We start from the raw sequence: 25,109 nt of genomic DNA, 5'->3' as shown, positions 1-25,109 counted from the left end.
AGCTAGCCACACAGGACAATCCTGGTGACCATGTGCACAGCTTCATCACATTATTAAGAGGAACAAAAGTCTGAATATTCCCTGTATTTATAGCGCTAATTAACATCGAGATGACAACGAAACTAGCTAGCTAGGTTAGAGTTATATATATATATGAAGATCAAAGAGAATGAATGCTTAAACAATCCCTTTCTATTAAATGATGCCCCCCAGCTTTATATAAAATCTGGAATTAATACCTCGTCACGTCAGTTGCTGGGGTAGCAATACCATGCCAGGTGAACGCCAAGTGGCAAATATTAGGTGTGGGTTGAAAATCTATCGATGATTATGAATATAAAAAAAAAAAGGTGCGGGTTCAAAACTGAAAAAACTTGAGATGCAAGCCATTGACTGGAACAGTTTTGTAAAGCATCGTAATTAGCTTGTGTTGACCAAATTTTAACCATTTTGTTTCGCATCAGCCAATAATATAAATCATTTTTGAAATCTTAATTAATAATTTAATGTTTTGGGTTTAGAAGTTTTAATTAATAAACAAGTATATGGACACATATAATCATTTATAAAGATGTCACCAATCTCATATCAACAAAGAAACAAAGATCTTAGTTGTTTATAAACATAAAATAACATATTTCTCTCCAAGAAATGCTTTTTAAAATAACAAAACTTATTATGTGATTTCAGCAAAACAATACTTATTGGAAGGCTATCGTGTGCAGATAAAGACACGAATTATCATTTCATAGTTGACATGAAACCAATGGCATCATTAGTTTTCATACGTGGATATGCATCAACTAATAATATAAAATCATTTTTGAAATCTTAATTAATAATTTAATCTTATTATCTTATTTTATTTGCTTAAATTATAAAAATTAAGCTTAAAATAATATTAAATTTGTGTATGTTTCGAATACAAATAACTCAAATAATAATATAAATATTATTTAGAAACCTCACATAATAGTTTATTTTTTAAGGGTAAAATGATTTTTTAATATAGTATTAAAGTTCTGATAACCAAATAGATATGAGTTCGAATCTAACCCTTCAATCTAATTAAAATAAATAATATATAATATAATATGAGGTCGCCATACAAGTTATAAATCCAAAATTGTTTCACTTGAAATAATATATTAAAGAATAATATAAAAATTATTATTGAAATTTGTTTAACAACTTAAATTTTTAGTTTCATGTGAAGGTTGTTTAACAAACCTAATTAATTAAAATGGTTGTAAATGATAATTAAGAATTAAATATCTCTCAATATTGAAAAGGATTTGGACAAACCCTAACTTGCATAGGACAGAGGCTTGATGGTTGTTTTATATATATAATGGATACGCTCATATATGCACGCGACTAAGGGTGAGCGACTATTTTCAAAAACTAAATTATAGAAGAGAATCATCAATTTCTCCTAGATAAGCCTACTGATCATCAATTTATTTTCAAAAACTAAATTATATAAGCCTACTGATCATGTTCTGGACACGTAATCATCAATGTCAGGAAGTGACAGGCCATAGCAACTTGGTGACAGTCAATAGATTATTTGATGGCTTTGGATGATATTATTGCGTAAACTTAACTCAGCAAAATAACCAAATATTATTAGCTGCAACAAGGCAATTCAAAGAATAACAAAGACAGCACTTGAGTTGTCTTCCTCTCCATCCTAGGTTTAAATCTCACCGTACATACTTGTCATTCCCGCGGTGCTTTACATGCTCACTGAGTTTGCATGATGTTCAGTGAACCGTGAAATTAGTCGTGATACGCGCAAGCTGCCCAGACATCCACATAAATAAATAAATAAAAAAGAATAACAAATCCAAAGCCAAGATTATATATTAGCACTTGATACAGACATCAAACCCAAACCCCAACTCCTAGAATCAACAATGGTCAGAAAATGGGGTAATTACAGCAGTCCTTGAAGATGCATCTACACCACCAATTTAATGTTTCTGGAGAGTGCAGTGAGTGCTAACCGAATAGATGTTGGTCATCATACAGCTTCCATCTACAGAGAACATCATCGTTAGCTAGCAGCAAACTCATGGTTCCAGAACTAACAATCTGTCAAGAGAAAACTCTACTGTGAGATACCCTGATAATATTAATTATTATATTTTCTTAATTATGGCCTAACTATTAACTGGGATCTGATGATGATACCTTGTTAGCACTTCGCAGGAAATGTCTTATATCACGCTAAACGTTGAGTATAATTAACTTGTATAGGCTCAATGATATAGGCCCTTTTTCTCTGAGGAGCCGAAGAACGTAGGGATGGTAGGAATCATGCCTATGCTGTACTGTATACTTGATGTATTCTGTTTATCTAGAGTTCTAAATGCGGCGTTTAGATATTGTTTCGAGAAAAAAAAAATTAAAGATAATAAAAATATATCTCTCTATGCCTTTTTTATTTTAAAAAATTAATTACATAAAATCATTTTAAAGACTACCTCAAACAAAAATTTATTTAAAGTTTTTATTGTGTTTATCGAAAACATGTTTTTTTTTCTGTTTATTGTGAGTATTAAATGATAATATAAATCATATCCTTGAACTTGACATTTTAAATTGTTAGGTTGAAATAGTTATTTGATATAGTACTATAGTTTTGATAATCAAGCAGTTCACGAGTTCGAATCTTATTATTTTTATTAATTTGATAAAAATTAAGCACAAAATAATATGAGCATGTATAAATTTCAAGTTCAAATGACTTTTATTTAGAGAAATGTATTAAAAAATAATATAAATTATATCCTGACCTCTATAGTTTAAAATGTCAAATTTTTTTGACCTGAACACGTGCTGGTGATGAATGCTTACATTTCAATCGGAATATATATACTAATGTACAATAATCCAATTTTTTCGCATGAATCATCCTCTTACGATTTTATGCAACACTGTAGATATTTGTTCCAAAATAGTTGACTGCATCTCTAAAGAATCCCAAGTAGGGACAACATTCGAACACTAGCCGATAGGCCTCCCGATCTTTCTACTAGTCAAAATGCCTCGTGCCTCAGAAAAAATCTAAAGACGACGAAAGCATATTGGGTTGTGGCTTTCCGAGTCTTAACCAGATCATTGCAAGAACCGACTTCGTTCGATGTTCTTGTGATCTAGCCGTAACTGAGAAGCTATGACGGGATGTTCTTCAAGTATTCTCTGATTTCTTCGTCGACATCGTAGAGAGCACCTAGTTTGTGATAAATGTCCCATAGATGTCGATTTCATGTTTGTTTTAATGATTATATTTGTTATGGCCAAGATTTATGGATATTTTTTAATATATTTAGAAAAATATTTATTTTCAGCACAAACCTTCAAGAACGTGTTTTGGCCCTGATAATGATCACAGACCAATTAATGGATCCATAACAAGCCCCTTGTGGGCTTGGGCAATGCGAAATTACACAGTTTATATACACACACACAAGAGATGAGAAATAAAGAAAAAAGATTTTGAAAGCATCACTAATACTATAAAAAAAATTAGAGGAAATGAATCTCACAACACTAAAAAATAATAATTTTAGTAGGTCATACTTGTTGTCAAAGGTTATTGAATCATCCGTCACCTTTAAATGTCAAGTGTGTCTCACTTGGATCACTGTTGATAATGTTTTTGATGTTATTAGATTTTTCTCGCTAATATATTTTTTATGGTAACAGTAATATTATAATTGAAGTTCCGGTATATCACCGGAGTTTTTTAACTTGGTGCCTTGTGCAGTGAGACTGGCAAGCGAGAAGATGGGCTTGCGAATCTTCATGGCCCAGCCCTAATTAACTTTGATCGGAAGTGCAAGGCCCCACCTTCTTGCAGTCGAATGGAAACGCAGGTGCAAGTGTAACATCATTCATGTCGGTTTTCCAAGCATGAAAGCTACCGTATAAAACTAAGTCCACGAAGAGATAAGATAAAATAACTACAATGTAGAGAACTTCTTACTTTTTTGATGCAGGAAAAAGACTAGAGGTTTTGATCGACTGAAATGGAAGGTGATTTATCTTCAGGCTTAAGCAATGGAAACCAAGTAGATAGCAAGATTTTGCAAACATTCCAGAAGAGTTTTGTGCAAGTTTAGGACATTCTGCATCAAAACAGGCCACTAATCAATGAAATAAACCAAAACCAGGAATCGAAGATCCCAGACAACTTGACTCGAACTGTTGGTTTGATCAAGGAGCTAAACAATAACATCAGAACAATGGAACCTTCATCAGAAGGTGAATCAAGTGGAATATCGAAGTCCAATTCCTTGAGAACGTCTAAATCCGGGGAATCCATTCCATTCAACAAAGCTCTAAGCTTTCTTGGAGATTCTCCACTTGATGAAATAATGTACGCTTTACTGATCGATCGGTGATTAATATATTTCCAGGTTTTTAGTGTAAGCTTTAGTTTTTAACTTTCTGATATCCATAATGTTAGTAACAATTGTACATGTGCGACTGTATCATCTTGTTGAATAAATTTCAGACATTTTGTTCTTCTGAGGTCTTATTTTTAGTTGTCCAGGTTTTCATTTATTTTTTTAACGATGCATTCCCATAGTTATATGATCTGCATGCCTAGTGAGAAGCTATGATTTGGATGTTCTCTTGTATTGTGTTTGGTTAGCATTTCAAGAAAGAGCAGATAAATATAAACGTGATAGAAACATATTTAGTTAAAATTAAAGATTGAGATGAAAATATAAAAATAAATATGTTTTAGAGTGATTTTTGTCATTCTAAATCCAGAAGTCTTTTTTTATCTCAACTATTCCTATCTTTTGGGTACTAAAATAAATAATCAAAATGTATGACTTGATTACTAGCGTGGGTCGGGAAACGAAATACCAAATTGATTGGTGTCGATTATTTCATGTCAGGAGGGGCGGCGCGCAAGAATGTTTGCTAATTCGCATGCTATTATGATGCGATGAAAGGTAGGTTGGTGGACGGGGAATGCCATAAATGCAGAAACAATAAATTAGGATAGCTGAATGCAGCTTGACGACTGCAAAACTATATTCCAGCCCTAATTAACTTGGATTGGACGTGCAGTGAAACCAAGAACCCATATGAAATTGAAGGTGTAGCAGTAACATCGTTCACCAAGCATGAAAGCTACTGCATCTGAAATTGAGTCCACAATCTTATTTAGCTTGGAAGAGCATGTCCGAAGGGCTGAAATTCGGGACCAGTAGTAGCCATCACAACGTGCTTCTTACGGAGTTCCTTCAATAGACTTTGGAGTTTGGCCCCGCATTAATTTTATTTTTTTTTTATCAATTTTCTAATTGTTTGGTCCAACAAGCAATATCAATTCATTTTAGTCCTTTATTTTCTTCTTTTTTATTTTGACATCTTTGTTCAAATATATTTTTTTTTTTTTTTTTTTAAAACAGCAAAATCAATGCCAACTCAATGAAAAAAAACAAATGATTTTGAAAATAATATATTAAAAATTGACTGGGTTAAAAAAAATAAAAACTTTTTAGTAATGACCCTGAAAATAGAACAAAAACAACAAAAAAATCAAGAGGTTAAAAATTGGATTAGAACAATTGATACCAATTTAGAAACTAATTCGGAGGAAATATTGGTAATAAATAGCATTCCTTTTCATTTATCGAAACATAATAGCTACAAAACATACAATTTATGCCACTAATATTAAGTATTTTTCTTAGGATTTTGTACAGACACATATATTTGCAGAAACATAAGATAATCCTAGATGTATAATTGTGGTATGTAGATGAGTACGAACTGCAACCATTCATGGTACGGTCACAGTTGATGGGCATGAATAGAGAGAGACACCAATGGGCATTGGCCCATCAATACACATAATCTCAAAAGGAACAATGTGTTCTGCTACAAGCAGTAGTGTTTTTTCATTATTCATCTGGGCTTAACTCATTTGATATTGTAAGAAAATTCATGGATATCTGTTTCTTCAATGACAGGGGACAACGTGGCAGTAGATGCCACGAGTAGATACGGTATTGGATGGAGATCTGATTCCAGTGGAAGCCCACCTTCTCTTATCCAGCCAAGCAAGCAAGCAAGCAACAGCAGGCATGTCAGTCAAAGTTCGAGCCTAGAGGGGTTGGGTGTGGTGGCCTATCATCATAGCGAGGCGAAGGACGGGAAGGGAATGCCTCGTATGACGTGGTGGATCATTGGCCAAAACTTTATGACAAAGGTTGCTGGAGAAGTCTTCACCACTTGTTTGAGTGGCAGAGACATCTCTCGAGACCTACGTCCAATAATATATGTTTACGCTACTCTTTCTTCATTATTTGGATTCGTATGTTTGATCTAGCAGATTGGCCATGACTACTTTCCTGTATTGTTTCTTGTCATATTCTTGTCATCATGTCAATTTGATTAGCTAACGATGTAGCCGGTCCAGTAGAAACTAGAGACTCTAGGTGATGGTGAGAATATGCTTTTGTTTCATGAGAGATAAGGTGAATAACATTGCATATATATATATATATATATATATATATATATATATATATATATTTATGGATTAGCAGCATACAGCTAAATATAAGATGAAATCCGATCACAGCAGGCCAACAAAATAGAATTAAGAGTCGTGTTTGTGATAGCCCGATTTCGACCAGTTCTTGTTCTTTTTGTGCAATGCATAACCTACTCTGTCCCCATTCTCATTTACCTTTCTTTTCTCTCTCTCTTCTCGTCTCTTTCAGGATCAAAAGAGTAATTCATGGAATTTAGTCATTAAAAATAAAAACGGTGGATTGGAAATACATAAAAGGGTCATCATAGACGTTTGAAATTTCTGAGATTGTGATTGCAGCCGAATAGAATTGACACATGTTGATGCCTATCTGTCGTGAAGCCAACTAGGGTAGATTAATAGGGTAACAATCAATACATTTGCAAGACTATCTTTAGAAAAAACAGTGAAATTACAGTAGATAAGTACTAGATTAAGAAAAAGCAACTTATCCAGACAAAGATTCCTATATAACCCAACATAGATACTCTACTTATCTGAAGATCTCTTTCTTCTAAAAGCCAAGTTAGGACAAGGCAGAAACATGGCTTCTCCTGTCAGAAGTAGGCTCTCTCTTGCCATGGAGAGAACTGGCAAATGGTACGAACACCAATATTATTCATACATATATTCTTGTTTGTAGTTAATTATACATGCTAAGTCGAACATTAGCTCTTGCTTATTATTGTCAGTCCTTTCTAAATTTTCTGCAGGGTCTTTTCTAAAGATATTCCTACAGATGTTGTGGTTGTAGTGTGTGAAGCCAGCTTTTCTCTTCATAAGGTATGGAAATGTTGTGTTACTGATCTTTTGCCAATCTTGTATTAATTTGTAGATCAAGTGCAAGAATTAAAGAATGAAAACAAGGAATGGCTTTTCTAATGCTTAATTAATATGTTATTATGCTTTGATTACTTTGTGGCAGTTCATGCTACTGGCAAAGAGCAACTACATACGAAAACTAATTTTTGAATCAAAAGAACCAGACCTACCTAGGATCGATCTGTCTGGCATACCTGGAGGGCCTGAGATCTTCGTAAAAGCAGCTAAATTCTGCTATGGTGTTAACTTTGAGATCACGGTTCAAAACGTAGCAGCCCTTCGTTGTGCTGCTGAGTATCTTCAAATGACTGATATGTATTGTGATAACAATCTCGCTGGTCGGACTGAAGATTTCTTTGCTCAAGTAGCCCTGTCTAGCCTTTCCGGCGCCATCACTGTGTTAAAATCCTGCGAAGATCTCCTTCCTCTGGCTGAGGACGTCAAAATTGTCCAAAGATGTGTCGATGCCATCAGCCTTAAGGTACTTTGCTATATTCACATAAATTAGTAGCTTGTGTAACATATATCATCGGGTTATCTGGTTAATTTTCACTACAATTTTGGTTGATTGATGTTAGTTTGATGATTGTCAGGCTTGTAATGAGGCAAACTTTCCAAGCAGAGCACCACCAAATTGGTGGACTGAGGAGTTATCAATTTTAGACATAGAATTCATTGGCAGAATCCTGTCTGGAATGAGGAAACGCGGCGCGAAAGCACTAGCCTTAGCAAGTGCTTTAATAACATACACAGAAAGAAATCTTCGAGATCTTGTTCGAGATCACTCCGGCAGGTGCACCGAGTCCTCCATTTCTGATGATTCTGGTATGTATGCCCGCGAACGCGAGCTTCTGCAATCAATAGTCTCTCTCTTGCCCTCGGAGAAAGCTGCCTTGCCTATCAACTTCCTCTGCTGCCTTCTCCGTACTGCCATCTTTGTCAAGGCCTCAAATTCTTGCAAGAATGAGCTCGAGAAGCGAATCTCTGTGATATTAGAGCATGTCACGGTTGATGATCTACTCGTCATGTCTTTCACTTATAATGGTGAGAAACTTTACGATCTGGATAGCATCAGGCGGATCATATCAGGATTCATGGAGAAGGAGAAGAATATGGCTGTCTTTAGTGGTGGTGATTTCAAGGAAACATGTTCTGCAGCAATGCACAGAGTCGCAAAAACTGTGGACTCGTACCTTGGTGAGATCGCAACCTATCCTGAACTCACCATTTCCAAATTCAATGGGATTGCAACTCTTGTGTGGAAAGGAGCCAGAAAGGTTAACGATGATCTCTATCGTGCCATCGACATCTATCTGAAGGTATAATCAGTTTACTTTTATTAGCTATGCTTATCAATTCAAGCTTCTTTATTTTTTTTTTTTCAGTGTTTGTTCATTTGAGAATAGGCATAGAAGTAATGGTTTTGAGCGCTGATTGCAGGCTCATCCGAATCTCGATGAGATAGAACGAGAGAAGGTTTGCAGTGTCATGGATCCATTGAAACTCTCCTATGAAGCTCGACTCCATGCTTCACAAAACAAAAGATTACCAGTACAGGTTGTTTTGCATACCCTTTACTACGATCAGCTTAAACTAAGGAGTGGTGCAGATGATCAGCCTGATGCTCCTGCAACGAGTCAATTGCAATCTGATGTTTCACTTGTCAGAGAGAATGAGGCCTTGCGATCAGAGCTTACGAAGATGAAGCTATACATCTCAGACATGCAGAAGAATAAAGGGAGTTCAGCTAAAAGTATTTCTGCTGCTGCTGCTGCTGCTACTTCTGGGCCTCGAAAACATACCTTCTTCTCATCCATGTCGAAGACCTTGGGGAAGTTGAATCCTTTCAAGCATGGATCTAAGGATACAACTCATATCGATGACAATATTGCTGTGGATATTACCAAGCCCAGGAGGAGAAGGTTCTCCATTTCTTAGAAGTTAAAACTAGCTAGTTAATTACCTTCCATTGAATTTGTGTGATAAATTTGCGTAGATGGAGCTGGGCTGGTGATCCACTCGAATATTGTGATGGTATTATTTTGTTTAATTCCTTTAGTTTCTTACTTGATTTGGATTATAAGTTCTAATAGTGAATATCTGTGTAATCTCAATGTGAAGTAAAATACTTAAGAAGGGAAATAATTGGTTAATGGAGAAATGTTTTATGAAATTTTCAATTAATCGGGTTTTTTTTTTAATTATGTTTAATCATTCAAATTTCAAAATGCTTTTCAACCTGTGTTTTAATTAAATTATGTCATTTTAAATGTTTTTTTTATATAATTTTAATATGAAAAATATTGAAAAACAGTCTATTTATTTCTATAGTTTATTAATTAATCATGTGTTTATTTTCAATTATTAATTTTACCGTGTTTTCAATTTAATCAATCCATATTTATATATTTTACATTAATTGTTTAGAATCAATTATTTACTATAATTAAATTTAATTATAGTATTTAATTTGAATTCAGTTAATAAATAAGTTGAATTCACATAAAATTTAATTCATTTTATTTTCTATATTACTCTTATTATATTCATCTTATTTTTTCATATGTTTTTTTTTAAAAAAAACAGCTAAATGAGTATTTTGAGAAAATTAGTTTAAACATTAAATTTTTTTTACTTTGAAATTGTAGATAGAGAGGTTAACTTTTGATTTATATTTGTAGTATTTTGAAAGATTAAATTCTATTTAAAATTTAATTCTTAATAGTCTAAAGGATTTCGTTTCATTTGAATTCCAAGCATGCTGGTGTTTTCTACTTCATGAACTGGGTTGTGATTTTTTCATCTTGCTGGCTTGGATTTTAAGATGCTAGGCAAATGGTTTTGGACTTTCACGAAGCAAACAGGCTGTAGACTATGATGATGCTCTAGACCTGCATCTTTCACTTCCCCCATTTTAGTCCTTTAGTTCTTGTTTACTGCCCAAAGGAAATTGTATTTGCACCCTTCGTTTTTCAACACAATTGATGCTTAAACTGGAGCAAATAGATAATTTAGTTATATATATATATATATATGAGTGTGTGTGTGTGTGTGTGTCTACAGAGGAGAAACTTGATGATGAAGTGTAAATGGTAGATGCTGCTGGTTTTTTACAGTGGAATCAATCCCGGTTTGGGCTTTTAATTGACCACCAAAGATTCAGGCTTAACTTTTTCTTCAACATGACCACTTTCTGGTCCCATAGCTAAAGTCTGAAAATGGACAGATTTCACAGGATTTTTAAGGTCACAGTGGGCAGCTACTAGATGGACAGATACGCTGAAGCCCTGAGCCAAAATGGAAGATTTGATGGAGAACCTGAATCCCCTTTTACCTGATGGATCTGATAACAATGTCATGACTTGAATCACAACTTTGGCACAGCTGCGGTGCAACTCATGTTTCCAAACAAAAAACAGGGACTATGCTCCCGGCTTGGGAGCATGGATAAATTGCACCGCAGCTGGGCCAAATGGACCCTAAATCACGCTGAAAAACAAAAAAGCATTGCAGTTTTGGAGTTCATAAGTCATAACATTTGAATTGAGTGTTTAAAAGAAACTATTTAGATCAATTTTGTTTGATGGTTTTGGACATTTAGTAATCCTGTTAACCCAGTATATACTACCAGGTAATGCAGGGGAGAGGAGAGGAAACCTTAACTTTTTAATCTCTCCGCTGTTTTGTTTGTCCTTTCCTGTCTGTGTTATTCCCTGAAAGCACTGTTCATTGATTCCTAAATACACGAGGAAACTATAGAAATATGAAAAAAAATACTCCTGTGGCAATCGTCTGTCACCTTGATAATACCTGATCATGCTGCGACATATATATGTGTGGAATTGATGTACACGAAAGATAAAGAGAAGGAAGACTGTAGAGCGTGTATATTTATCTTTTAAAAAATGAAATAATGATAAAAAAATAATTGTTTTTCGTTATGAAAAGATGGGTTGGTTGCTGCGTCTTGTTATTGATGAGAAAAATGAATGCTTGAGGTTGACTCGCATGGAAGGGTGGCGAGCCGAGACAGGTTGGGAAGAGATGACCTTTTGAATAGATTCCTTCCAATGAAACGGAGCACTTTTCTTTATTCAATTAAATGAAATTAATTAGCTGATAAGCTATTGTCAACCTACCTAGCTAGGGAGCCTAGAGTCATAGAGCAATTCATCCACACCTCGTATAAATGTGATTCCCATTTTCATTTTCTACAGGGAAACGAAACTAAAAAGAAAAGAAAAAAAGAATTTCAAATATGATTAATTAAACTATATTTTTTAAAATTATCTCTGATAATTATTATATTTTAAATTAATCCCTATAATTAAAGGTCCAAGGCTACCTGGTTTTGGGCCACAATCTCGAACTATAATAAATTAACACTTGAGGGTCTAGCCCATTGGTCAACAGCAAAGCTTGTCTTTGCGAACGTCCTGGGTTCGATCCTCAAGAGTACCAGCCTGTCACCCCCGCGGTGCTTTACCTGCCTACTGGGCTTGCAGGATGTTCAGTGGGCCCGGGAAATAGTCGTGGTGCGCGTAAGCTGGCCCGGACACCCGGGTTACCCAAAAAAAAAAAAATAAATAAATTAACAAGATTCTCGCAACGAGGACGATTTAGGATTAAAGAAAGGGAAAGATTAAAGGAATGGGGCCCTCCCATGCTGCTTTTATAATACAGTAACCACACACAGCGATCGTAAACAAATGGAAAATATCCTATCATGTGGACACCATTTTTTTTATTTTCATTTTTTTTTAAAAGAAAAACCTGCAATGTTCATGCTGCTTTAATTAATTTGCAATTCAATGAGCATGCAATTAGAATTTTGTGCTCCCATAAATACAAGAATATGAAAGAGATTTGAGCAGTGAATGTTATGAACTTAATTTACAAGTCAAAATCAGCTTGATGACCGCGATTATAATTATTTAAAAATATATTAAAATAATATTTTTATTTTTTAAAAAATTATTTTTCATATTCGTGTATTAAAATAATCTAAAAATAAAAAATAATATTAAATTAAAATAAAATAATTATTTTTTAAAAAAATATTTTTAAAATATAAAAATAAACATCACCTTAATTATAATCTCAATCACATCTAGGTGATCCCAGGAATTATGTCTGCTCTCATGTACACCTACCCACCTAGGATCATTGACAAATCAATTTTTTAAAATATTCCTTATGGACATTATTTTTAAGACATGGACTGACTCATGCGTAGATTTAATTGGCTTGAATTTATCTGAATTAAAAAAAATAAAAATATAACTAATCCGGTTAAAACTTTGAATTAATCTGGTAATTTAAATTAATCTAATCATTAATATATATTAAAAATATATTATTTTAATTTCTTTTAAAATAAAATTAGATCAACAACTTTTTCGACTTGTAATTATTCTATTCAAGTTTTAAAACTAAATTGATGTGGACATTACGTGATCATAAAGTAATGGTTTCCGAGTCCCCACTCCTCCTCCTCCTCCAAAATAACTTTCCATGACCAGCTGCCATGTCCGTGCACACTTGTCTCCAAAGACTTCTGGTGGAACACGTCGGATTTCATTCACCCTAAACGTTTTCATATTAAATTATTCAACTATATACTCAAAATGCTTTAAGCTGTAAAACAAAAAAATTAATTCTAAAAAATTCATATGAAAAAAATGAACAATTGAAATCCTATAAATAAATCAACTAAAAATTTCTCATATGGAACAAAATCAATTTTAAATATATAGTGAAAAATCATGAAAAAATAAGAAAAAAGAAAGATCTTACCAATAACTTTGAAGCTAAGGAAAAAACCATATTAATTAAAAAAAACTAAGAGGATAAAGAAGAGAAGAAGACATACCCAGCTACATATAGTAGAAGAAATAGTCTATCTCTTCAAATAAGCAGATTCATGTTACCGACTCTTCGGTAATATTAATTTAATTTTCATAAGTTTTTGCAAAAAATTACTGATGATTTTTCAATCCGTCGGTGATTCTGTCTGTAATATTTAAATGAAAATTTTAAATCAATCAGAAAACCGTATTTTATATTTTGTCCATAGTAAAACAATTAACAGTGCCAGTTCTGGAGTAAAATACTGAGAGACTTGGAAATTTGTGATTTTAATTGATAAAAAATGAGCTTTTTTATTTTTTTTCGGTAATTCCCTTTAATTATCGTCGGTAAAATCCCTGAAAATTTAATAATTTCGGTTTGTATTTATTGATTTTCTGGTAGTGTTTTTTTTTTTATACCAAATGAAGTATGATAAAGAGAGTCAGTCCCCAGATGGCAATCATGAACTTCTTTTATGAGAGTTGATCAGACATCATAATTAGGGTTGGAAGTTTCCATCCATGGATTCTTTTAGATGGGTTCTCGCTCGCTAGCTTGTGGTTAAACTAGGAGTAAACTTCACTGGAACATTTAAAATATGCAGCAGCAGCAGCAGGAGGCAAAACATGATTCCAAAATCCATCACTGGCATCAATTATGACTCCAAACATTTTATTGACCAGATTTCAAAGCAAAGACAACTCTCTTTTTTGTCATAATTTTTTACATTATATATATTTACATATAAAAGATCTGCAGCTGCATGTGGACGTGGAAAAAAAAAGCATTAATTGAAATGGTTTTGGTGGCGGTGGTTGGGCTTAATAAAAAAAAGAAGAAGGTAGATAGTTGTTGGAATTTGATCTGTATTTTCTTCGATCTTCCCAAACCCTGTCCTCATAGTTCCTCCAAGGTCTGCCCATCCATTCTTCCTCCAGATTTCAAATTTTCTCTTTAAATTAATGCATACTGTTCATGGGACAACTCAATAATGTGAGCTTGGATTCAAAAATAATCTAAAAAACTCATTTTAATGTTATTAAATAAAAATTATTTCTAAAAAATAAATTACATTGCCTTAGATTTGTGGTAAGAAGTCTGCATTGAAGCTCGTTGTTAAGTAGTAGGATCTTGAATTCACTTCATATTCATGGTGTTCAAAGTCTTCCCAAGATTGTGCATTTTGACTTGCCCACCCATTCCCACAAATAAAATGCAGAAACCAAGGAGAGAACTACTGGCAAATAAAACGCAGAAACCAAGGAGAGAACTACTTTGTGACTTGCTATTGTTTTGCTTGGCTTAGCCAGCTACCATTTGTCCTCTCCATTCATGTGAGCGAATGAGTTATATTTAATATGATTAAAACCATTCTTGAAATCCTTATTTATCAATTTAAATTTTTGAGTTACCATAATTATTCAATATAATATCAAAATTTAAATGATAATCATCGCTTGATTTTATACAAGTTTCAAATCCAAAATACTTTTATTTTAAAAGTATGTTGAAAAATAATATAAAACTATTTATGAAGTCTCAACGATGAACTTAAACTTTTAAATTAAGATGAAATTTAAAAATGTCCAATACCCAATCAGATATATATGGTTATAGGATAGCATAAAAAGTACCCTTTGTTATTATGGCGGAGTTGTGTTTTTTTTTTTAAATGATTTTTTTTTTTAAAAATATGTTTTATATTTTTTAATATTTTTGATGTGTTGGTATAAAAAATAAATTATAAAAATATTATTTTCATGTATTTTCAAATAAAAAATATTTTAAAAAATAAAAATTAAAACAATATCAAATACTATCAAAATTCAGGAAGCAGACCACAAACTTTTTTATTTATTTGGCTAGCTTTCAAGTGTTTTTGAAAACAATAACAAGACAAAAAAATGTAGTTCATGGAATAATAGTGGAGAGGAGACATTATAATTTCATTGAATTATGGGGGGGAAAAAGGAGGGGGCATTAAAGAGTTAGAAATGCAGGGCATTACTGTTGTAAAGCTATTAATTGTCTGTATAAAATCTCAAGTTTGCTCCATGCAATATTTGTAGTGGAACTTTTTTTCAATGGGTTTGAACATGCATCCCATGGCATTTTACTTTGAATTTAAAGACTTTATCCTTTTCAAACCTGAAACTCTCTCGAAGTTGCAAAAGTAGATCATAGACGAAGACGGAAAAAATGACAAGAAACTAATATTTTTTATTTATTTGTTTTTTCCCATGAAATATAGAATAATATAGTTTTTATTTTGTTTTGTTCTATCAGAACAGTGTGAAATTTGAGGATCAAAGCAATATAATAGATGTTTACGAGTAGTGTTTTGATACTATTTTATTTATAATTGATTGAATTTAAAACTATTATTCATATTCAATTGGAGGTATTTAGATCTATTTGAATATTTAAACTTTTTTATTTTAAATTATTGTTTTGTGTTTTTTTTATATACCAATATCAAATATATTAAAAAGATCAATATACTTCTTTAAAAAGATCTATATATATATATATTCTGGGATGCGAAACACGCACAAGCAGATGACTTTGCGAGGAAATGCTGAATTGCCTGCGTAGCAAATGGTAGTGAAAAAGGAGGCAAGTCTCCGCAGGCCAGTCCCCACCAAATTCTTATTGTCATGTTTTGGTGAGAAGAGGAAGGGGAGGGGGAGAGCAGTTGCAATTTAGAAAAAAAGAAAGAAAAAGTCTTTGCCTCCAGGCTTGCACTTCTGTCGCCTATCCATGTGGCCAGGCATCCTTCCACAGACTGTAACCTATAGTGGCATAGTTGTGATTATGACGTGAGTGAAGTGTCGACAAAGAGTGAGATAAACATCTCCTCAACTCCCTGAATCTGTACAGTAAAGTGGCTTTCTTTGGAGTTGATTAGTTTAAGGTATGAGGTTGATTATGTAATTGTCTTTGATAAGTCAAACTCTTCCACTCTCTCTCTCTTCCACTCTCTCCTCTCTCTTTACTGTAACTGTTACAGGGACTAAGTTTCTAACCTTTTTATTCTCTCTTGCTTCTAATCTTTCCCTTTCGCCTTTTTTTTAATTCAAAAACAAGAAATTTGCCTTCTTTTCCACTCCTCAACTAGACAAACAGTACTAGTTATTTGCTCTCACTTTTTGTTTATTTTGTCTTAAGTAAACTCAAAGCTTAAAGCTGCCGCCGCTGCCGCTGACTCTACCCTCTTAAATGCTATGATAATCTTGGGCTAAAAGTGCTCAACTATTCGCTGGGGGTGGAATCAAATCCTCAAAATTTGTGAATTCCAATGTTGCTAGCTCATTGTCCAAAGATTACCCATTTCAGCTAATTACAACATTCATGCTGGATCTAAAGCTTCTCTCTTTGCAGATTCTTGATATGCTGGAAATGGGTTTCTTCAGTTGGTTGGTTTTTTGGAGGTTTCAGTTATAGTTTCTCCATAGAGAGAGCGAGAGAGAGCTGGAGAAATGGCAGCTACTGGGTTCAATTATCAAGGCATTTTTTGATGAGAGAGTCTTCCTGCATGCTTCTTTCTCCAGGTTCACAATTTTGCCTTTAATTCTTTACTCTTCTGTTTCATTAATCAAGCTCTTCAAGGTCTACCTGCATTATTTATTTTTTTTGCATTTTGGGCATCTTCTTAAGCTTCTAGATCTGTTTCATTTTGAATATTGTTTGTTGATTCTCACAAGAAAGTCATTTTCTTATCTAATATGAGGAAAGTTTTTGGTTTCCAGATTTTCTAGTGAGTTTGTTGCAATGTTTGTCATACTTGTGTTTGCTTTGGATCTCTTAAGGATGCTTTTTAGGCTTGACTAGTTTCGACTTGTTTTCTTTCTTTTCAATGCAAAGAATCCACCTTTAGTTGTTCAACAACTCTAGCTAGCATGACTTTAAATTGCTTAATTGCCATTCTGTCCAGTAAAATTTAGCAAACTTTCTGGTTTCTCCATGGCTTCTTTCTCTCTTCAACTTCAACAAGTGTTGTACCTTTGTTATGTCCTTGAAGCCTAACTCTTATCCTTCAAATACTTGTAATGTAGGATCTTACTGGGATATTTCTGGTATAGAACCAAACTTGGTCATTCTCAAAGTCTTTGGATTCTTTTTTTTATTTTGTTTTCTTTAATTAATTAGCATGTGGGTGTAATTTGCTTTATTTGATGGTCTTTGATGAGCAAAAGCATGTGCTGCCTTTTTATTTCTCACCTTTTTGTTGTTTATTTATTTTTTCCTGTTGGTATTGGGTCTTTCTCTATGTCCTTTGGCCATCACTATAGAGAATAAGCATTTCATTTGGGGAGCCCCGGAATGTAATGGAAAAGAGTTGTTCTTTTGCTTGCTTTATTCGTTTTGTGATGTCTTTTGCCTCTTGCTTTTGGATGGTGTTACCTTTTCTATTTGTCCTCGGCATTTCTTTAGATACTGGATGAAACATAAAAGTGAGGAGGAGTAGAAAAATTTATCTCAACTTTTCTGGCAAGAAAAGTAATGATCAATCAATAGCTTTTTAATTTTAGATTTTCATATCTTTAATGGCTGAAGTACAGGACACACTTGCTGTTGTTTTGGGTGCTTAGCAGACAAGACTGCTGTAATCATTATTGCTTATGCTGTGGAAAATATGAACTGGAAAACTAAGACGATTCAGATTTAAGCTCGATAGCAACTCATGAAGTTTTCATTTGATGGATGCATAGCAAAGTGAGAAGCTCTTCATGTGAGAGATTGCTACGCCATGATTATTGCATTTGAGAATGTTGTCTTTTTTGCTGCGATTAGCTTGTGATATAATGGGGATGCTTATATTCTTTTCTTGTAAAGATTCATGAATTGCCTTGTGTTGGCTGTCTAATGTTGTTTTCTGGTTTCTGTGCTGAATCAGGGAAACAGCAATAAGTGAAGGGCCTATATTTCCATATAGCAAGTCCAAATTAACTCCCCATGAAGATCTTCCTGGGTTCAGTTATTTATTTCTTCGTCATCCTAACCACCATTTTTCCTTTTGCTTTTGCTGACCTGAAGTCAGATAAGCAAGCTCTTCTGGACTTTGCTACTGCTGTACCTCATTTAAGGAAGCTCAATTGGAACCCTGCTTCATCGGTCTGCAATTCTTGGGTGGGTGTCACTTGCAATTCGAATCGCACTCGTGTGTCTCGACTGCGACTCCCTGGAGTTGGACTTGTGGGTCATATCCCACCAAACACTCTTGGTAAACTTGATGCCCTCAGGGTTCTCAGCCTCAGATCCAATGTCCTCGAAGGTGATCTTCCTTCTGATATTACCTCGCTTCCATCACTCACGAACCTCTTCCTCCAACATAATAACTTTTCCGGTGGCATTCCAACCTCCTTTTCCTTGCAGCTCAATGTGCTGGATCTCTCATTCAATTCTTTCACAGGCAACATTCCTCAAACATTAGCAAATTTAACACAACTTATTGGCTTAAGCCTCCAAAATAACACACTTTCTGGACCCATACCTGATCTTAACCACACTAGGATCAAGCGTTTGAATTTAAGCTACAACCATCTTAACGGTTCAATTCCAGTATCTCTTCAAAATTTCCCTAATTCATCCTTCATTGGAAACTCTCTCTTATGTGGACCTCCTCTCAATCCTTGCTCCCCAGTCATTCGTCCGCCTTCTCCACCTCCTGCTTACATTCCCCCACCAACAGTTCCACATAAGCGAAGCTCAAAAGTGAAACTGACAATGGGAGCTATCATTGCCATAGCTGTGGGAGGGTCTGCTGTTCTGTTTCTTGTTGTTTTAACCATCTTGTGCTGCTGTTTGAAGAAAAAAGATAATGGCGGCAGTAGTGTGTTGAAAGGGAAGGCAGTTAGCAGTGGGAGGGGCGAGAAGCCCAAAGAAGAGTTTGGAAGCGGGGTGCAAGAACATGAGAAAAACAAGCTGGTGTTCTTTGAAGGCTGCTCTTACAATTTTGATCTCGAGGATTTATTAAGAGCTTCAGCTGAAGTTCTAGGAAAGGGTAGTTATGGCACAGCATATAAGGCTGTCTTGGAGGAATCAACTACAGTTGTGGTCAAACGGTTGAGAGAAGTGGTGATTGGGAAGAGAGACTTTGAGCAGCAAATGGAGAATGTGGGGAGGGTTGGGCAGCACCCAAACATTGTGCCACTTCGTGCTTATTACTACTCAAAGGATGAGAAGCTTCTAGTGTACGACTACATCCCTGGTGGCAGCTTATCCACCCTTTTGCATGGTACGCCTTAAGCTCTAGTAATGAGTCTTAGAAGTTGCTTTAGAAACTGATGAATGATGCTTTCACTCACTTTTATCTTACACTACAAGAACATGGGTATGACCGGAACGGTGATAATACTATGAAATCTTTTACACATTGCGACAACTGTTTACCAAATTTACTTTCCTCGCAGTTTATGACCAGCCTTTTGGATGCAATAACCATTTTCTGAGGTCCTACATGGAGGATTAGCTCAGTAATTATTTATCATGCCAAAGAATGGCACTATGGATTTTGTCATTTTTCAATCAATTGTGTTTGGACAAGCTGTCCATGTTCCTAGAAAAGATGATTCTAGGAGGTCATTTTCCATTTTGCATCAATCAACCTATACTCTTTGCTGTTAAATTCACTCAGGCATGGAATTTAAAACTGTTGATTCACTAATATGCTAAACTTCATTCAAATATGACAACAGCGAACAGGGGAGCTGGCAGAACTCCACTAGATTGGGACTCCAGAGTTAAGATTGCCCTTGGAACTGCTAGGGGAATTTCCCACCTGCATTCAGTTGGCGGTCCAAAGTTCACTCATGGAAATATCAAGTCGACAAATGTCCTCCTTAGCCAAGACCATGATGGTTGCATCTCTGATTTTGGCCTGACCCCTCTTATGAATGTCCCTGCTACTTCATCTCGGAGTGCAGGTTATCGTGCTCCTGAGGTGATTGAAACTCGTAAGCACACTCATAAATCAGATGTCTACAGCTTTGGTGTTGTCCTCCTTGAGATGCTGACTGGGAAAGCTCCAATCCAATCACCAGGACGTGATGACATGGTTGATCTCCCTAGATGGGTCCAATCAGTTGTAAGGGAGGAGTGGACAGCTGAGGTTTTCGATGTTGAACTGATGAGATACCAAAACATTGAAGAAGAAATGGTGCAGATGTTGCAAATTGGAATGACCTGTGTAGCAAAGGTGCCAGACATGCGACCTAACATGGAAGAAGTTGTTCGAATGATTGAAGAAATCCGGCAATCTGACTCAGAGAACCGGCCATCCTCTGAAGAGAATAAATCCAAGGACTCAAATGTGCAGACTCCGTGATTGACTGAATGTTGTCGCCGCTTGATGTAAGGATCAAGATTCAAAATGTGCTATGAGCAACTGCCTTGAAAGGTCTCTGGAGCATTTTTTCCAACTTATGTGTATGTGCAGCATCATAGAGTGTGAATTTGTCTCATGTTTTTCCTTTGTTATTCCTAAGATGTGTAGTAATGCTTTGATTTTCGATTTTTTAGTCTGATTAGGTGGAAACCTCTTGATTCGTTGTAAAATTTAATTCAATACTGTGAATGAATTGTTGACTTGAATCAAGAACATTGCATTTTTTCTGCCTTGGATGGTGAATGTGCTTCCTTTTTGATGTCGAACACCATCTTAGCCATCTTCATGAAAATGATGAAATTAACGACGGTTATCTTCTGGTCTGCACTTGGAAATCATGATTTTCTCAGCTAAAGCGTGACAAGAACAGCTTTTGACTGCTTGAGATTATCAAACATTAAATTTACACATGACAAACAATTCTAATTTTTAGGCAGTAATATGTCAAAGCCCAGGAGCTTAAAATCTGGATTTGTGTTCAGCAAGACAGGCTATTGATCAGTGTGGCCTCTTCCTTGACATGGTTTTTTTATGGTGTTCTCATGTCTTGTTTCTACAAGTTACCTATATTATTTTATGGTTTCCTTTATGCCACCTTTGCCGTTTGGTTAGAGTTACAGGCTGTAAGTGACAAATACAGAATATACATAAATGTATATGACTGAAGCGACAGGGACAAAAATATAAAATAAGTTTGTATCTTGTATGTTTTTGGAATAAATTTAAACAATTCTCTTTGTTTCAATTATTTTTGTTTTTGGAATTTGAATTTTTTTTTTTTTTTTTGTGATTTTGAAATATTATGATGTTAAAAATAAATTTAAAAAAAATAAAAAAATATTATTTTAATATATTTTTAAATAAAAAACATTTTAAGAAAGAATTTCATCTGCATCTCAATCATTATTACCTAAAGGCGTTATACTTTACTTGCATTCAACTGGGCTACCATGGTGAACAAAATGTTGCCTGTATGTAATTCATTTTAGGGACCAGAGGGAGAAACAATAAAGAAAAAAGTGCAAGAAAATGAAAATAAAAAAAAAGAGGGATCAGAATGCAAACAAAGAGATAATATTAATGGTCATAGAGGATAGCAGTATTAATGGACTTGCATAAAATAAAATAAAGAAAGAGCAGGACGTTGATCTTACGCAAAATTGATGAGATAAGAGAAAATTCTAGAAGCAAAAGTAGTTCTCTCTCTCAAGCCAGGTCTCTAATAATTTACAAAGCTACCATCTTTCTCTTCCTCACCTGTCTTTAGATTCCAAAAGGCTTCTCTTGGTTTTGTGCTCCTCTCTCTATATCCTTTGTGTGTACTTATAGATCTGCTCTTTTCCTCATCTGGGTTGTTTTTCTTTGGCTGTTTTGGTTGTTATTCAGCGACTCAGTCTAGATTTGATTTTTGGGTTCTGATTCGATGGCTTCCAAACGCATCTTGAAAGAGCTCAAGGACTTGCAGAAAGATCCACCTACGTCCTGCAGTGCTGGTATGGTTCCTGTTCTTTTCTTCAACTTGATAAAAATCTCGTCTTTAAAACTGTTTTCCCCTCTATTGTTACATTATTTAGTTATGTTGACCCTCTTGCTCTTGAGAGCTGATTCTGTATCATTTGTGGAATTAGTGGTGTAAAGTTTCCTTCTTTTTGGCTTTGTAACTTGATTTTTGACTTGTAAATGGTTGGAATTTTAGGTCCAGTAGCTGAGGACATGTTCCATTGGCAAGCGACTATTATGGGACCTGCTGATAGCCCATATGCAGGAGGTGTCTTTTTAGTTTCTATTCATTTCCCTCCTGATTATCCTTTTAAGCCCCCCAAGGTGATCATTTTCTCTGTACTTTTTTTTTTTTTTATCGTGCGCTCGCGCAAAGTTCCCTTGAGACCACAGTATTTACTACATCAAGTTTTTTGGTCTTCTTGTTAGAAAGAGAAGGAAAGAGAAATATGATTATGTCAGACCTTATTTGAACTTCACAAAACTATTGATTGCTGATATTTGTATAAAGGTTGAAATTTGCTCCAGCATAGATGTAGGTTTTGAAAAAGTAAAATGAAAGGTATTTATGGAAATGATATTGTGAAGTTCTGGTCAGTGCTTGTTATGAGCATTAATGTCTGATAGTTCTACTTGCTTTCTATGTGCAAAGCAATGACTGTCAAGTTTTTTTGTTTACTTGTAATATAGAAAAGGAGCTACCAATTTAAGATCAGAGGGCAGCACAGAAGTAAGAATGACTTTCTAGATAGTTTTTATAATCCTGCATGTTATAGCCAGGATTTATTTTACCATGCTAAAAGTTCAAGCCTAAAAGAGCTATATAGTTGGAGAACAGCTCATGTTATACCCAAGATTGCGTGAAATAGAGTTGCTATCAAATATCAGTGTCATAAGGCTTAAATATCATCTTTATGTGCTTTGATGATAGATTTAGGGCCGCACTATTTTTGGAATTTGAATCAATTTAGGCATTTAGATAAGCAGAAAGTGTTGTGCTTTAATGTTCTACATTTAGTGGCTGATAGGTATGGATTGAATACTTTTGTCTGATGATACATTGTACTTCAAATCCACTTAAATAGAAGCACCACAATTCACAAAAAGTTTGATCCAATCATAATAAAATATAAGAGATATCTTGTAGCCAATCCCATTTAGTTTGGGCCATAAACTTGCTTGCCTTGATTTGTAAAATGAGTTCAATTTTTCAGTATCTTGTGTTTTTTTTTTTTCTTTTTTTACTAAACAAATTGATTTGACTCTTGATTATTTACATCAGGTTGCCTTCAGGACAAAAGTCTTCCACCCGAACATTAACAGCAATGGAAGCATATGTCTGGATATTCTTAAAGAGCAGTGGAGCCCTGCACTAACCATTTCCAAGGTTTGATATGACCATTTCTCTTTTGCCTTATTATCCATGTAGGCTTTTGTTGATGCTGAAACACTTACTCATCTGATAACTTGATTTGGTGTTCTATGCGTATACATAAAATGCTTAGAATCACAACTGATACTTGAAACCAAAATGATGTGTTCGCTATGATATTGTTATCCGTTAAAAACGATCTTTCAACATTTTTTTTTATTAAAACAACATAAGTAATATGAAGAATTACCACAAATGTTAGTTTAAACACAACTTGTACCTAGTTCGGGATTTAAGGTTTGTAGCAGTGATGTATTGAACAGTCTTTTAAGGTCCTGAAGGTCTCACATCTATGCAAGAGTATGTGCTACCAATATGAAGGAACTTATGGTGGCCCTGGGTCCTGAATAGAAAAGAGAATGATAGTAACCATTAATGATAAGGTCTTGGAAGGCCTGCTAGTAATATTCTTATATGTATCAATGAATGTAATAAATAATGTCTCGAACTGTGTATGAACACGTTTAATTGCATATCCGTGCCTTTTTTTCAATGTCCATTTACCTCTTGGTGATTAGGGAGAATACCATGGTGCTGCTAATTAAATCTTTCACAAAATTGGAATCAGGAAAAGGAGGAAATGTAGAAGGTTCACAGTTTCTGATTGCGTCAGCTCTAATTATATTGCTTTGTGAATTAGGCCTTCACAGAATTGAGATTTAGACTTTGTATGTTGTGTTTGATAGCTGTTTCTCTAACACTTACTGGTGTGAGCTTGTTATTTGATTGATGTGGATATGGTGGTCTGTTATTCCCCAACTTGTCTGAATAGGTATTTCTTCTGACCCTGCTTTGCCTTTCCTGAAAACAAAGTAAAGAAAAATTACAAGATTTTGGTAACTAAAATGGGTTCCCTGTAAGAAGATGATGTGACAGAAAATTTGATTGGAAAGGAAATATTTCATCAACAATTGTTTCTCTGATGCTATTTGATTTTGGTGAAAAAGTGAATTATGTAACCCATTCCTGAACACACAGTTGGGCATCTGGCGCTTTCCAAACAACACTTGTTGAGGTGTTTTTGGAATAATAGGATGAAGTCGTTCATTTTATTCACTCATGCAAACCAGTCTAGAATATTTTTATTTGTGTGAAGTGTTTAACAGCAGCTGTGTTTTTCAATCCAGGTGCTGCTATCTATATGCTCTCTGCTGACTGACCCAAATCCTGATGATCCACTTGTGCCTGAAATCGCTCACATGTACAAGACTGACAGGGCTAAGTATGAGGCCACCGCCCGCAGCTGGACGCAGAAGTATGCAATGGGTTGATGCAGAAGAATCCATTTAGCAAGTTTTAAAGATTTCGCTATCCAATGGTTCACATATTGTTAGGTGAAAGGATGGGAGTATTCGAACTTCAAATTGTCTTTTTCTTTCTGGTTTTTAAATGCAGAGATTTGGGAAGAAACTGGTCTGCTAGTCTGTGAATATCTATTTGAAGGCATTAAAGGGGGGGTGCATGTAATGTAATGCTGCTGTTGCTACAACTGTTAGCGTGTTTCTTTGCATTCCATGCTCGTATTTGAATGCTAAAAGTGTTAATCCTGA

At 34.7% G+C, this 25,109-nt stretch overlaps 3 protein-coding genes across 9 annotated transcripts; all 3 read left to right on the top strand.

Moving 5' to 3' along the window:
• Positions 1-6,294: 6,294 nt before the first annotated feature.
• Positions 6,295-9,504, top strand: LOC118044231 (root phototropism protein 2). Its single transcript, XM_035052452.2, has 5 exons — positions 6,295-7,168; positions 7,282-7,351; positions 7,494-7,871; positions 7,984-8,709; positions 8,831-9,504. Exons 1-5 carry the CDS (start codon positions 7,113-7,115, stop codon positions 9,326-9,328), a joined length of 1,728 nt encoding a protein of 575 aa, XP_034908343.1. The 5' UTR covers positions 6,295-7,112; the 3' UTR covers positions 9,329-9,504.
• Positions 9,505-15,932: 6,428 nt separating this feature from the next.
• Positions 15,933-20,870, top strand: LOC118044229 (probable inactive receptor kinase At5g58300). Of its 5 annotated transcripts, none has more exons than XM_035052448.2 (4): positions 15,933-16,154; positions 16,622-16,791; positions 18,138-19,478; positions 19,939-20,870. In XM_035052448.2, the coding sequence occupies exons 3-4, from the start codon at positions 18,197-18,199 to the stop codon at positions 20,565-20,567; spliced, it is 1,911 nt and encodes a 636-aa protein (XP_034908339.1). In that variant the 5' UTR covers positions 15,933-16,154; positions 16,622-16,791; positions 18,138-18,196; the 3' UTR covers positions 20,568-20,870. The 5 variants fall into 5 exon arrangements, with proteins under 5 accessions (XP_034908339.1, XP_034908338.1, XP_034908337.1 ...); XM_035052447.2 differs by lacking the exon at positions 15,933-16,154 and adding an exon at positions 16,212-16,540; XM_035052446.2 differs by lacking the exon at positions 15,933-16,154 and having other exon boundaries at positions 16,212-16,791.
• An 882-nt stretch (positions 20,871-21,752) lies between these two features.
• On the top strand, positions 21,753-25,109 carry LOC118044228 (ubiquitin-conjugating enzyme E2-17 kDa). 3 transcript variants are annotated; one of them, XM_035052444.2, is made up of 5 exons: positions 21,753-21,842; positions 22,014-22,120; positions 22,324-22,451; positions 23,410-23,514; positions 24,687-25,109. In XM_035052444.2, the coding sequence occupies exons 2-5, from the start codon at positions 22,051-22,053 to the stop codon at positions 24,828-24,830; spliced, it is 447 nt and encodes a 148-aa protein (XP_034908335.1). In that variant the 5' UTR covers positions 21,753-21,842; positions 22,014-22,050; the 3' UTR covers positions 24,831-25,109. The 3 variants fall into 3 exon arrangements, with proteins under 3 accessions (XP_034908335.1, XP_034908334.1, XP_034908333.1); XM_035052443.2 differs by having other exon boundaries at positions 21,755-21,914; XM_035052442.2 differs by having other exon boundaries at positions 21,766-22,120.

This window comes from Populus alba, chromosome 19, assembly GCF_005239225.2.
Source record: "Populus alba chromosome 19, ASM523922v2, whole genome shotgun sequence".
In the NCBI taxonomy this organism is placed as follows: Eukaryota; Viridiplantae; Streptophyta; class Magnoliopsida; order Malpighiales; family Salicaceae; genus Populus; species Populus alba.
The sequence above is the reverse complement of the archived record's forward strand: the minus strand, read 5'-3'. Positions and strand labels throughout refer to the sequence as shown.

Coding starts and splice junctions, on each gene's coding strand:
- LOC118044231 (XM_035052452.2), top strand. CDS start 7,113: ATGGCTTCTCCTGTCAGAAGTAGGCTCTCTCTTGCCATGGAGAGAACT. Junction 7,169..7,281: donor ATGGAGAGAACTGGCAAATG/GTACGAACACCA, acceptor AATTTTCTGCAG/GGTCTTTTCTAAAGATATTC. Junction 7,872..7,983: donor TCGATGCCATCAGCCTTAAG/GTACTTTGCTAT, acceptor GATGATTGTCAG/GCTTGTAATGAGGCAAACTT.
- LOC118044229 (XM_035052448.2), top strand. CDS start 18,197: ATGAAGATCTTCCTGGGTTCAGTTATTTATTTCTTCGTCATCCTAACC. Junction 19,479..19,938: donor CTTATCCACCCTTTTGCATG/GTACGCCTTAAG, acceptor ATATGACAACAG/CGAACAGGGGAGCTGGCAGA.
- LOC118044228 (XM_035052444.2), top strand. CDS start 22,051: ATGGCTTCCAAACGCATCTTGAAAGAGCTCAAGGACTTGCAGAAAGAT. Junction 22,452..23,409: donor ATCCTTTTAAGCCCCCCAAG/GTGATCATTTTC, acceptor TATTTACATCAG/GTTGCCTTCAGGACAAAAGT. Junction 23,515..24,686: donor CTGCACTAACCATTTCCAAG/GTTTGATATGAC, acceptor TTTTCAATCCAG/GTGCTGCTATCTATATGCTC.